Source organism: Acomys minous (assembly GCF_964271855.1).
Source record: "Acomys minous genome assembly, chromosome: 1".
Taxonomy (NCBI): Eukaryota; Metazoa; Chordata; class Mammalia; order Rodentia; family Muridae; genus Acomys; species Acomys minous.
In genome coordinates, this window is record NC_140483.1 from 187,651,489 (window position 1) to 187,666,650 (window position 15,162).

The 15,162-nt window shown below is 40.6% G+C and overlaps 1 protein-coding gene across 1 annotated transcript; it reads left to right on the forward strand.

The window, feature by feature from the left end:
- The first annotated feature begins 943 nt into the window (after positions 1–943).
- Positions 944–14,881, forward strand: LOC311602228 (uncharacterized protein). Its single transcript, XM_084790004.1, has 4 exons — positions 944–1,088; positions 9,913–10,039; positions 10,232–10,292; positions 10,582–14,881. Exons 1-4 carry the CDS (start codon positions 1,086–1,088, stop codon positions 13,364–13,366), a joined length of 2,976 nt encoding a protein of 991 aa, XP_084646130.1. The 5' UTR covers positions 944–1,085; the 3' UTR covers positions 13,367–14,881.
- Positions 14,882–15,162: the final 281 nt, after the last annotated feature.

The following is a 15,162-nucleotide window of genomic DNA, read 5'->3' on the forward strand; positions in this document are numbered from 1 at the left end:
ATTCTGGTATATACTGAAGACCAAGTGAGACATCTAGCCACATGGACTGAAACACTACTGGACTCTTCAACTTTCCATCAGTGAACAGCCATTGTTGGAGTAATTGGACCACAGACGGTGAGCCATTCTTATATATTCACTTTCTTTATATTTATTTTTTTATTTTTATTTTTATTTTTATTTTTTTTGAGACGGGGCTCTCTGTGTAGCTTTGGCTGTCCTGGACTTGCTTTGTAGACCAGGTTGGTCTCAAACTCACAGCGATCCACCTGCCTCTGCCTCCCGGGTGCCACCACCGCCCGGCCTATATATCCACCTTCTACATATATAGGGACATTCTACCAGTTCTCTTCATCTAAAGATCTTTATTAATATAGATGTGGTGTTTTTCACCCCAATGAGGAAGGTATGCTGCCTAACAATAGTGTACCATAGAGTTTGTCATCTGTTTTCTGCTGTTTCTCAGGATTGTCTGAAGTCTAATATCTACCAGATGAAAAGTAGCTGCAGTTTACCTGAACCCAGCATGAAGTTTCAGAAGGTTAAAAATAAAAATAAAAATAAAAATCTTATTTTGTTTCCTAAAATCTATCATTGTTTGTGTCCTTGGAACTCTTCACCTATGTGGTTCAGATTGTTTACTCTGCTGCGTTAAATAATGCATTGTGCAATCTGTCACCTTGATTCCAAGAGGAAGAAGAGGAAGCACCTACTGAGTGCTGGAAGACAGAAGGGTAGCCATTGGAGGACAGCACACGTGCCACTGACATGCAAATCTCTGCAGACCTAGAAAATGTCTGGCCCTGGACTGGAAGCCTACAGGAAACACTATGTAGTTTGTTTGCCTTCAGCACCCTAACGCTAATGCTAACCTTAAGGGAGGTGCTCATGTCACTCAAGACTCACTGGCCAATCAGTGCCTCCAGGTGGAGCCTTCAGTCGGAAGAGGAGGAGGATTCTTCCGGGAGCCATGCTGGACATTGTGTTCCAGGCGTGAGCGGGCTTGCATTCTTCGGCTTGATGTGCTGTGAGCGTTGCTGCTGGGTGCTGTTTAAGGGAGCTCAGGCAAGCTCCTAGGTCTCAAGATGGTGAGTACGTGGCCGCTGTCCACAATGGTGAGGAGCAGCTGGGTGCGCAGCCAGAGCATGGGTGGGAACCTGTGTCCTCCTGTGATGGCCATTTTGTAACACTAGCAACTCCCTGGACCCGGTAGTGGCATTGGCATCTGAATAACTTCACCATGGGGTCCGCATTTGTGCAAAGCATATGGAACAGAGGCTTGGGTGTAGAAGCATCCTTGACATTTAACATTTAGTTGTAAGATCCCTTTGGAGTTAGTCTCGTGTTGGGTAGCACTTTAATATTAAGCTATGATGTAAAAAGTAGACTTGCTGATGAAAAGGAATTCCCAATGCTTAGGAAATAGTAAGTCAAGCCAAGTAGGATTTAGCTGAGGTAGGACGACCTCTAAAACACCCCACCAATACGTGGTATGGTAACTGGGTCTGTTAGAGATTAGGATGCTAGAATACACATGTTTGTCCACCATGGTTGTCCAGAAATATGGCTCCAAGTCATAACAAAGGAGACAGCTCTGATTTACAGTCAGCCACTAGGTCCACCCCCATATCAAAGAGCAGCTGTCTAACAAGCTGCTCAGTGGGGCATTACAGGGTCACAACCATCAGTAAGGCCTGGTATACCATAATATCCCATATTTCTTCTGAGAAAAGCATAGTTCTTCCACCCATGTGTCAAGACATGTGGTGATACCATGTGAAAATGAACAGCACAGTTGTGTTGAGGGCTGTGCTGATCAAGCAAGGCTTTCTTTCCCTAAGGGCCTCATTCATGAAGAATGAGGTATGCACCACCGCGCCTAGCGACATAACTCCTTCTTAATCCCAGGAACAGGCTTGGCAAAGCAAGAAACAGCCTGGAGCCTAGGGTGGTTTTTTGTTTTATTTTGTTTTTGTTTTTGGTTTTTTTTTTGTTTGTTTGTTTTTGTTTTTGTTTTTGTTTTGAGACACTGTCTGTGTAGCCTTGACTGTCCTGGACTCGCTTTGTAGACCAGGCTGGCCTCGAATGGGGCCTAGGTTTTTGGGAGCTTTCCCTAAGGCCATGGCCTATAGAGGGTGGAAAAAAGCAGAGTTCCTACTCTAAAGCCAAAAATATGCTTGGGAGAGTTGGTAATGGTCTGAAGCCAGAGCCTATGAGAAGGGCTTACTTCAGATTCTGAGTGCCCCACTTTCCACCACATGGGGGTGTGGTTATCCGTGCCAAGGCCACTGTGGGTGTGGTCAGGAATGTTTTAGACTCCTCCTGAGTTTATCCTATTGTAGGATTGACTTGGTAGATATCCAACTATGCTGACTTCATAGATTCCTTCCATTTCCCCCCAGAAGTAAATAAAACATGCTCTTCTTCTTCTTAAAAAGCTTACTTAACATAAGACATACCTTTTGCAAGACCTCCTCACTCCAAGTTTTATACTTTCTACCTTCTACTTTTCCTATCTTTTGCAGCTTCTGAGACCTTCCCCTTAGGATGCTGTCACTGAAGAATGAATGACCTGCTGTTTTAGGGCACCGGTGTACTTAGGAAATAATTCTGAGAAGATCTTTGCTGTGTAAAATCTTCAATCTATCTGAGTGGCTAGACTTGCAGTCTCTTGTCCCTACTTAAATTGTTCAACATATAACCTGGGGCCTGAACCTGAGAGAGACTTAAGGATGACAGCATATGTAGAATGCAAAATCTGTCCTAGGTTGACTCTTTTAGCATTAACCAGAGCTGGCTGCACACTATTCTGAGATTTTATTTTATTTAATTTTATTTATTTTTTTGGTTTTTTGAGACAGAGTTTCTCTGTGTAGCCTCGACTGTTCTCAACACTCTTTGTAGACCAGGCTGGCCTCAGACTTACAGAGATCCACCTTCCTCTGTCTTCCGAGTGTTGTAATTAAAGGTATATGCCACCACCACCCAGCCAGAGACTTTTCTTAACTGTACTTTTAAATACATATGGAATGAGTTCTCCTTTAAAGGCATATTACTTCTAGATCAGCTACACCTCCAGAGTTTTAGAGAAATGTTCCTGAGCAAGCTTTAATGACAAAGGGGCCCAGTCTGTTGCTCTCCAGGGCAGTGACCTTGCTTTCTTTTTCATTGAACTAACTATACTCTTTAAGTTAATAGGCTATACTACAACAGAATTTTAACATTACCCATTTGAGTCCTGTAATGAAGTGTCCATTGCAGTAACAGGAAAAGGAGTTGCATGTAGATCATAGCTTCTGCTGTCAGACCAGAACAAGAGGAACAGTTTACTGTGCACCATGTAGGGTGAAGCAGGGTAGGCAATGGAAGTCAGAAGCAAGGTCACCTTTATGAAGAAAGACCTGACTGAGGTAGGGTAAATGATTTTGTAATTTCCCAGTGTGTATCATTTTATGCATGCAAATATAAACAGATCAGATTGGTGTGTGTCCAGTTTGTGGAGGTTAGCTTGAGCCAGTGAATGCTGAATTTCCAGTTAGGGGAGTCCTGTGTGCAGTCCTTGTTGACATAGTTAAGTCAGCTGAGAAGTTTGAGATACAGGCCATTGGCTGTAGCTCTGTGTGTCAGATTACTGGTCTCAGCAGCTACCATCGCACACAGAGGCAAGGTCAGACAGTATCTTATTAATGATATTGCCTCTATCAGAGAATGGCCTGATATTTTCCAAAGTTAGTATAGCTTGTATTTTTTCAATTGTATAATTAAATATAAATTATAGTTATCTTTTTCTTTTCTTTTTTTTTAAATATTTTATTTAGTTTTAATCTATGTGCATTGGTGTGAAAGTGTCAGACCTTGGAGTTACAGACAGTTGTGAGCTGCCATGTGGGTGCTGGGAATTGAACCCTGGTCCTTTGGAAGAGCAGGCAGTGCTCTTAACCACTGAGCCATCTCTCCAGCCCCTAGTTATCTTTTTCAAAAGTCACCTGTTGGTGTTACTTTTTCCATTTTATTTTCTTTAATGCAGCACTGCTCTAATCTCTTGTATTTATTTCCAGTTTCCTGATTATTAAGAATTTCATTTATTTTGGGGGGGGAGGTTTTTTTGTTCGTTTGTTTTGGTTTTTTTGAGACAGGGTTTCTCTGTGTAGCTGTGGCTGACCTGGACTCCCTTGTAGAGCAGGCTGGCCTCGAGCTCACAACGATCCGCCTGCCTCTGCCTCCTGAGTACTGGGATTGAAGACGTACACCACCACGCCTGGCAAGAATTTCATTTCTTTTTCTCAAGTGCTTTGATTATTACAATATCTTCTGTAGTTCAGGCTTGCATTACCCTGTGTAATTGAGAACTGCTTTGAACACCTAATCCTGCATCTGCTCCCATGTTCCTGGCAGAGGGTCCTGTGGCTCGTTCCAGGCTGGGCGCTGACTGGTCTGTGAGGAGGGGAAAAACCGGTGGATGAGTGTCCTCTGATATCCATGGCTTTGGGGGGCTAGTTAAAAATAAAGAGGGACATGTGTAAGAATTGAGTTCACTGACTAACTTTGAAACTGGTGTAGTCACAACACACACACACACACACACACACACACACACACGTGGTAGGAAGGAAGGTGAGAGTTTTCCTGCTTTGACAGTAGTTGGCATTAGCCACGAGGATTCAGGTAATTGATTTCAGACAATCAGTAAAAGTCCAATTGGCCATTTTGGCGGGTTTGAGACCAGGGCAACCAAGGATCTGGATAAGGAAGTGAACTTGTTTCTGGAAACCAAATTACTGTAGCAACAGTAATTCAGCCAAGACAGAAGATTTTGACAAACTGGTGTGGCTGTGCCTAACAGGATTATTATTTTTCCCATGTGAATCTACACAGCCTGAGAGAAAAAGAGTAATACTTGATGTGTTCCAGTACATGTGTCTAGTTCCTGGAGAACATTGGACTATAAAGCCTGTTTCAATTTTTAAAAAATAATTTAAGAGATAATAACCTCATTCCTTCCTATTGTTAAGTTGCAAACCCCGGGACAAATGGCTGAGGTGCCTAGCTGAAAAATCAAATCAGACCTGACTACCAGGTTCTCCCAGAATCCCTCCATCCCTACTTGTTACAGGGTATGGCTGCCATACCCTACCCCTAGCCCAAGGGTTGGGGTGTCCTTCTCCTAGCTGCCCTTCTTCTTGTAATCCAACCATTTTGGTTACCTGGTTTTGTTCATCCTAGTTTATCCTCTTGACCTCTTGGTCTGGCTCTTGCCTCTCTTCTCCCTCCTCTTCTTCCTCACATGGCTCAGGGTCATGTCCACTCTGGACTCTCCCCATTGTCCCTGCCTCTAGCTGGGCTCTCCTTTTTATCTATAATAAGCTTTCCACCATACCTAGGAGACATCTTGTCCTTTCCTTTCTATTACTTTTATTTATTTACTTTTAAGTAAACTCCAACTTTATGGAACAAAGGAATAGATGGATTTTCAAGTTTTCACATTGTGGTTATGTTTTATAAGCCATCTGATCTAATGCATTACTTACCAACACAGTGTTGACAATGTTTTTGTCATCTGTATTTCATGTAAATTTATATTCATAAATACACTTAAGTCAATTAGTAGTAGATGTTAATATATGGCACTACTGGTGCTTTAGCTGGTAATAGTGGAAAGCAGCTCTATAGTGTTCCTTTTTTGTTTTGTTTTTTTGAGACAGGGTCTCTCTGTGTAGCCTTGGCTGTCCTAGACTCCCTTTATAGACCAGGCTGGCCTCAAACTCACAGCGATCCGCCTGGCTCTGCCTCCAGAGTGCTGGGATTAAAGGCGTGGGCCACCACGCCCGGCTTATAGTGTTCTTTTAATTGTTTTACCTCCCGTTTCCCACATCTTGCTTTCAAATTCTTAGCAACTTTTTGCTACAGTTGCTGTTACTATTTGAATTTGATGGAGGTTTGGCTGGAGGACTCCCCAGCTATGGGGTAGAGATGACGGCACTGGAGTTTGAATGTGCAATGGAATGTGTATATAAAAGACTCTGATCCAGCTGTATGGAGCTGTAAGGGAGACCACAGGCCATGCCATGATGCGTGTAGGGGCCACTGACCCCAGACAAGGAAGAACATATTGGCTGAATAGAAGAGTCCAATCTGCTTGCTCTGGGGTGGACTGTGGTCCAGACTGTTCTTTTCATACATGTGGTGATGTGGGCAGAGGCTCTTGGCCTATGAGTCTCTCTGAGTGTGGATTCCTTGGGGAGGGGAAGGCCCTACAGACCTGGCAATGTAAAGCTGTGGTGCTTATACTATCACTACCCAGTGTGTATATATAGGGATTGCTTTTAATGTGAAGTGAGAAGACAGGAAAACTTATATCCTGAATATTACTTTCCTCATTTAGTTTTGTGTGGTAAACTTTACAAATAGTTTAGAAACTAAAAGGAGTTTCTGAGCTGTAGAAGTTTTTCAGGTGTGCCTGGTGTTGTGCAGATGGATAAGGTGTAGTCTGCATCTTGTGCCAGAATCCATGTGGCAGGAAGCAGACATTAAAATACTATTAAACATTGTTTAGTGTGGGTATCAGTAGGGTTTCGTTTGCCTGAACATGGGCATGAGAGGCAGCAAAGCCATAGCCCACATTTCAGATCACCTCCATTTCCAGAGAGAGCTCGAGAACATGGGGTCTCTCAGTCTGGAAGAAAGAGCAGTAGTAGCTGGAGGGCCAGAAATATAACAATTTAAGGTCACTTTGAGTTATTTTTGTGGGAGGTGTGAAGTCTGTATTTAATTTCTATGCACATAACAATCATAGTAGACACTGGTCAAGTTCATATTTTTCCTCCTGCAGTTTGCTCAGGCCTTTTGGTAGAATATGAATATATTTTGGGCCCTATGTTCTTGACTTTTTCTCTGCATCTTTTCATCCTTTCACACATATTGTACACATTCTTGGTTGTTGTAGCTTTGTGGTAAGTGCAGAAACCACATTGTGCCAAAGTGCATTCTATTTCTTCATACTCTTATTGGGAATTCTGAGTTTTATCACATGTCACATAGCTTTAGAATCAGCTTATAAATTGGAAACATTTTCCTTTGGGTTGAATATAGCCAACATCTTTCCTTTTTCTTTTTCTTATTACTAGTGACTCACTCAGGATTACAGTGGGGAAAAAAAAGCAATGATTGGGGTACATAGGAAATGAGAAATCTATAGTTTATTGAAACAAAAGGTAGTTTCAGATGGCAGTCAAGTGCTAAAAACAGAGGCATGAATTGAAATTCAAGAGTATTGCCATTAAAGAGAAGGACATTTCTTTGGATTCAAAATCTAAGAAGGTGTCCAAAGGGTACCAGTCTCTCCCCCTTAGCCTTCAGTTAATGGTAGGAGTAGGCAAAGTGACTCCTAGTCCCAGGAAACAACCTCATGCAAAACCTGCTGTGACTGTGGTCCAAGCATAGTGGGGTCCATCCCAACTTAGTCAAGCCCAACTTGGCAGGAACACCCATGTTGTGCTGGTTTTGGAAACAAGAAAGATGCAACACATAATGTCATGGATTTTTAGCTGTGTTTTCAGTTTAACACAGCTTCAGCCATCTGTTTCACAGAGTCAGAGCCTCACTGAGGAGACTGTGAGAGTTGAATGCATGAAGCTATGAGGATGAAGCCTCAGTTGCAAGATGTTGAGATACCCAAGCTATGAGACATCTGCCATACAGAGCTGCATAGAAGTAGTGGTAGTGACAAAACAGGGACATAGCAGAAACTGCACGGATAGGACCATCTAAACCCTTTGAAACGCAAGTTCCAAGTATGAGACAGAGCTACGGGATTGGTGTTTGCTTTCCTGGGTTTTTGGCTTTGATCCAATCTTCCCTTACTCTGTACTCATTCCTCTCAGTTGGAATGGGAAGGGGTATTCTGTGCCATTGGACGCTGGGAAGATGGAACTGGATTTCTGGTTTTACAAGTTGTATCAAACAAGGGACTGCCTTGAATGAAAACAAAACAAACAAAAGAATACAAAATCAAAAAGAAAAATGAAAAACCACCACCAACAACAAGAAAGCCCTCTGGACGTTTGAATACTGTAAGGATTCTTGCAGACTTTGAGGATCACTGAAGTTAGACGAAATAACTTTTCATCAGGGGATGACCATGAGCCTATAGTGACCAGGGTCAGAGTGCAGTTGGCTTAATCAAAAAGCTCCCATATAAGATTATGTCTTTGAATACCTGCGTCTCCTTGGTGACTTTCTTTGGGAAGATTATGGAAGCTTTTTCAGGAGAAGCCTTTTTAGATGAAATTCCTTATTGTGGATGGGATTTGAGGGTTTACAGACTCAAACCATTTTCTGTTCTTTGTGTCTACTGTGTTGTGGCTGAAACTGATCAGTCAGCTTCCTTCTCATGCTGTCATGCCTTCATGATTATAGACTCTATCCCTAAATCATAGAAGACACAGTGGAAGCAATAGCTTTTCAATGATAAAGTTTTTTTGTTTTTGTTTGGGGGGGTTGTTGTTGTTGTTTTTCTTGACAAGGGTTTCTCTGTGTAATCTTGACTGTCCTGGACTCGTTTGTAGACCAGGCTGGTCTTGAACTTATAGAGATCCTCCTGCCTCTGCCTCCCGAGTGCTCAGATTAAAGGCATGCACCACTATGCCTGGCTAATGATAAGGTGTTTTGACAGCCTAAAGTTTTTTATACTTTTAATTTGTTGTTTTTGAAGACAAAGGTTCTCTGTATATTCTCAGCCTTCCTCACCATAGGTATGTAAACTATGCAGGACTCAAAGTTAGAGATTCACCTGATTCTGGCTCTCAAGTGCTGGGTCTACATAGCCCCTTTTATGTTATTGGCTGATGGGCCTGCAGTGTAGGTGTTTATACATGTCAAGCATATGCTTTTGTGATGAGCTTCAACCACATCATGAATTTTGAAGTTTGACGGAGTATTACTTTACATCCCAGAGAAGCATATATTCATGACATTCATACTGCCTGAGCCTTCTGAGTCATTAGATTGCAGGTGCATGACATTCTTTCTACCTATTGGGTGTGTTTTGAATTTATGATGGAATGAATTTGAGTATTTTGCCTGTATGCATTAATGTGTACTTCCTGTGTGCCTGGTCCTCACAGTAGTCAGAGGATGGCCTCAGAACTCCTGAACATTGGGTAGTGGATACTTGTGATCCCCCATGTAAGTACTTGCAATTGTGCCCACTTATTTCCAGGACTAGCAAGAGCTCTTCCCTGGAGAGCCACTTCTTTTGCTCTGGGCTCCTTATTTACAATCAACATTTACATGGCTAATATTTTTATCTGTCCATCTATAACTGTTTAAACCTGAATTCCCTTTTACTAAGATCTTATTAAGGTTACGGTTTAAACTGAGGCACTTCAGAATCTGGAAGATGAATAGGGAACTTGAGTGAATGTATAATTCTTTTGAGGAACTTCTATCTTTATCATTTGGTGGAATTTTGAAGGGAAGGCAGTATATTCATATGTAACTCTGGCTGTGCTAGAACTCAGAGCATAGACAAGGCTGACATCCAACTCAGTGAGATACATCTACCTCTGTCTCCTGAGTTTAGAGATTAAAGGCATGACCAAGTACATTCATCTTGCTCATTTTTTTCTTAGTAATTTTTCATACAGTTTCTCTGATGTGTACTCAGTACTGGTGATTTGCTTGTTTGTCTGTTTCTTTCTATGTGTGTTAATTGTCATTTCCCTTGCAAGGCTATGTTCTATTCAGAGAGTGCAGGAATTTCCTTCTAAAATGACTTGGTGATTACAGTAGAACTTATGTCTCAGGAAATAAGTAAGGGAAGCTTCAGCATTATGAATATATTGTCAATGAAATATACATGTACAATGATGTCAGTATCATGCTTTCTGTTGTACCATGTATGGGATATTTTAGGATGCAGTGACCTATGATGATGTGCACATGAACTTTACTCAGGAAGAGTGGGCTTTGCTGGATCCTTCCCAGAAGAGTCTCTACAAAGATGTGATGCTGGAGACCTACAGTAACCTCACTGCTGTAGGTAAGACTATGGATTTTCCTTCCCCTTTTAAAATAAGAGGACACTGTTTCTTTGTTGTTGATGCTCTTATAGAATTTTAATTGAGAATGAGATGGGTAAATCAGGCATGATTCTAAGGTTCATTGAATATAGTAGTTTAAATTTTCCATAATTTCCAAAGTCTACCGTAAATTTTCTGGTATTGTATTTTAGGCTATAATTGGGAAGACCACAATATTGGAGAACGATGCAAAAGTTCTAGAAGAGGAGGAAGGTAATTATCATATGTAAGCTGACATAAATATGCCTTAGAGAAAGTTCTGATATGTCCTGGAAATTTTAAGGAAAAATAACAGTGTAAATAAGTGCAGCTTTACGTGTATGGTTGATTATTAAATTCCCACAAAACCATGTACCTCAGTGTTAGGAATCTGATTTGTGTTTACCCTTAAGATCTGATTCCTCTTTACACTTATACAATTTTTGAGATTAATCCATACAGATAAGAATCATCAGTGTAATGAATGTGGTAAAGCCCTAATATATGTCAACTATCTTCACAGGAATGTAAGACATCATACTGGAGAGAATCCCTCTGAATATACTCAGTGGGTATTTGCACATTGCAGTCATCTTCAAAGGCATGAAAGAATACATAGTGTAGAGAAACCTTACAAATGTAATCAATGTGATAAAGCCTTTTCACAACAGTGTAGTCTGCAAATACATAAAGGAACGCATACTAGAGTGAAACTGTATGAATGCAATCAGTGTGGGAAATCCTTTGCACATCACAGTCATCTTCAAAGACATGAAGAAATTCATATTGGAGAGAAACTCTGTGACTGTAATGAATGTAGTAAAGCCTTTACACATCACAGTTATCTCCAAAGACATGAAAGAACTCACACTGGAGAGAAACCTTATGAATGTAATCAATATGATAAAGGCTTTGGACATCTTAGTCATCTCCAAAAGCGTAAAATAACAGATACTGGAGAGATACTTTTTGAAAGTGATCAATGTGGTAAGGGCTTTGCATGTCATAGTACGCTCATAACACATAAAAAAGTTCATATGGTAGAAAACCGCCATGAATATAAGCAATGTGGAAAAGCCTTTGTATGTCACAATTATCTTCGAAGGCATGAAAGAACACATACTGGAGAAAAATCCTATGAATGTAAGCAATGTAAGAAAGCCTTTGCGCGTCCCAGTAGCCTCCGAAGACATGAAAGAATACATACAGGAGAGAAACCCTATGAATGTGGGCAATGTGGAAAAGCCTTTGCACATCACCCAAGTCTTCAAATGCATGAAAGAACACATACTGGAAAGAAACCCTATGAATGTAAGCAATGTAAGAAAGCCTTTGCATGTCACAGTTACCTCCAAATCCATGAAAGAACACATACAGGAGAGAAACCCTATGAATGTAAGCAATGTAAGAAAGCCTTTGCATGTCACAGTTACCTCCAAAAACATAAAAGAACACATACTGGAGAAAAACCCTATGAATGTGGGCAATGTGGAAAAGCCTTTGCACGTCTCATACATCTTAGAAGTCATGAAAGAACACATACTGGAGAAAAACCCTATGAATGTAAGCAATGTGGAAAAGCCTTTGCATGTCACAGTAACCTCCGAAGTCATGAAAGAACACATACTGGAGAAAAACCCTATGAATGTAAGCAGTGTGGAAAAGCCTTTGCACGTCCCATACATCTTAGAAGTCATGAAAGAACACATACTGGAGAAAAACCCTATGAATGTAAGCAGTGTGGAAAAGCCTTTGCACGTCCCATACATCTTAGAAGTCATGAAAGAACACATACTGGAGAAAAACCCTATGAATGTAAGCAGTGTGGAAAAGCCTTTGCATGTCACAGTAACCTCCGAAGTCATGAAAGAACACATACTGGAGAAAAACCCTATGAATGTAAGCAGTGTGGAAAAGCCTTTGCATGTCCCATACATCTTAGAAGTCATGAAAGAACACATGCTGGAGAAAAACCCTATGAATGTAAGCAGTGTGGAAAAGCCTTTGCACGTCCCATACATCTTAGAAGTCATGAAAGAACACATACTGGAGAAAAACCCTATGAATGTAAGCAGTGTGGAAAAGCCTTTGCATGTCACAGTAACCTCCGAAGTCATGAAAGAACACATACTGGAGAAAAACCCTATGAATGTAAGCAGTGTGGAAAAGCCTTTGCACGTCTCAGTAACCTCCGAAGTCATGAAAGAACACATGCTGGAGAAAAACCCTATGAATGTAAGCAGTGTGGAAAAGCCTTTGCATATCCCATACATCTTAGAAGTCATGAAAGAACACATACTGGAGAAAAACCCTATGAATGTAAGCAGTGTGGAAAAGCCTTTGCACGTCCCATACATCTTAGAAGTCATGAAAGAACACATGCTGGAGAAAAACCCTATGAATGTAAGCAGTGTGGAAAAGCCTTTGCACGTCCCATACATCTTAGAAGTCATGAAAGAACACATACTGGAGAAAAACCCTATGAATGTAAGCAATGTGGAAAAGCCTTTGCATGTCACAGTAACCTCCGAAGTCATGAAAGAACACATACTGGAGAAAAACCCTATGAATGTAAGCAGTGTGGAAAAGCCTTTGCACGTCCCATACATCTTAGAAGTCATGAAAGAACACATACTGGAGAAAAACCCTATGAATGTAAGCAGTGTGGAAAAGCCTTTGCACGTCCCATACATCTTAGAAGTCATGAAAGAACACATGCTGGAGAAAAACCCTATGAATGTAAGCAGTGTGGAAAAGCCTTTGCACGTCCCATACATCTTAGAAGTCATGAAAGAACACATACTGGAGAAAAACCCTATGAATGTAAGCAATGTGGAAAAGCCTTTGCATATCCCATACATCTTAGAAGTCATGAAAGAACACATACTGGAGAAAAACCCTATGAATGTAAGCAATGTGGAAAAGCCTTTGCACGTCTCAGTAACCTCCGAAGTCATGAAAGAACACATGCTGGAGAAAAACCCTATGAATGTAAGCAGTGTGGAAAAGCCTTTGCACGTCCCATACATCTTAGAAGTCATGAAAGAACACATACTGGAGAAAAACCCTATGAATGTAAGCAGTGTGGAAAAGCCTTTGCATGTCACAGTAACCTCCGAAGTCATGAAAGGACACATACTGGAGAAAAGCCCTATGAATGTAAGCAATGTGGAAAAGCCTTTGCATGTCCCAATAACTTCCAAAGACATGAAAGAATATATACGGGAGGGAAACCCAATGAATGTGGGCAATGTGGAAAAGCCTTTGCACGTCCCATACTTCTTCGAAGGCATGAAAGAACATACTAGAGAGAAATGATATGAATGTACGTCATGTGGAAAAGCCTTTTCTTATCACTGTTATCTCCAAATGCATGAAAGAACACATACTGGAGAGAAACCCTAGGAATGTACGTCATGTGGAAAAGCCTTTGCATGTCACAGTTAGCTCCAAAGAAATGAAAGAACACATACTGGAGAGAAACCGTATGAATGTATTTATTATGGTGAAGCCTTTACACATTTTCATAGTCATGATCATTAAAGTAATCATACTGGACAGAAACCCTATTGATGTGATCCATATGGTAAAGCATTTGCATGTCACAGTGAATACATGTGAAGAATAAGGGTAAAGCCTGTATATATAGCAGTAGTCTTTAAAAATCATGAGAAAAAGTCATGCTGTAGAGAAAACCTATAAATGTAGTCAGTGTGGTAAATTTTTATACAAGACTAAAGCCATTAGTGGATCATCAGTCTGTTAAAATCTTTGCATATCAGAGTAGTCTTTGAGGACCTGAAGGACTCATAAAGGATTTGGTAAGACCTTTAGCCAACATATTAAGTTATATAAGATTATTTCTTTTGAAAGGAACAACAACAACAACAACAAATGCCAATAGTCTACTCAAGTACAATGATACCTCTCTTCATTTTGTTTGCACCTGTAAACTCATGTTGAGAAGAACTATGAATTTAAATGATAAGGTAATCCTTTTAGATTTTATACTTTTCTTCAATGACATGAAATATTGCATCCAGATGTAAATCTTTATTCATGTGCATTAGTGCCCTTTCTGTCTAAGGAAACTTATAAAGGTGTTTAATTTGGCTTATGGTTCCAAAGAGTTATGTGATCACCATGAAAGTGTCATGGCAACAAGTTTCAGCCATGTCAATAAAAGGAGGAAGCTCAGAGTTCACATCCTCAACCTGCAGCAGTAATGTGAATAGGAACTAGAAATGTTGTAAAGATGGAAACTCTCAAGCTCACTCCCAGTGACGTATTGCCTCCAGCAGTGCAGATTTTCCTAAATCTCCCCAAGTGAAACCACCAGCTGAGAAAGATTGATTTCTCTGACTTCACCCCTACGTGGTTGCTTTCTGCTATAAGCTTCAACTCCTGTGTTACAGGAATGAAGGACTATATGAGAAAAACATTCATGAGTAAAAATTTATTTTTTTAACAATTTGTTTTCGTTTTAATCACATGGACTCAGTGTGTCATCTTTGTGTGGGTACATGCATGTGAATGCTGGTTTCCAAGAAGATTAGATTCTTGGAACATCTTGTAGCAGGAATTTTAGGAAGTTGTCGAAACCCTAATGTTGGTCCTAGGAATGAATTTGTCTTAACTCCTTGGCCATGTCTCTAGCCCTGTAAATATATTGAAATATTTTTTTTGGTTTGTTTTTCGAGATGAGTCTCTCTCTGTAGCCTTGGCTGTCCTGTACTCGCTTTTTAGACCAGGCTGGCCTTGAACTCATAGTGATCTACCTGCCTCTGCCTCCTGAGTTCTGGGATTAAAGGCATAGTCACCAAGCCCTGCTCTTGAAGTCTTTTTTTATATGATCTGGATGTTAGGAAACAGGAAAGATCCCATACAAGGGAAAAACACTATCCTTGTTAACGATTTGTTAAAGACTGTAGATATAACAGTTGTCTTCAATTCTAAGAAAAATTTTGTTTTATCTCTTCATCATAGCTTTGAAGGAAGTAAGTTACCATGTTCATTTAAGTGTAATGGTGAAGATCACCAGTTGTGGTTGTGATTTTATTTTTAATCATTTGCAGTAGGTATAGAGGGTTGCTATGCGTGTGGC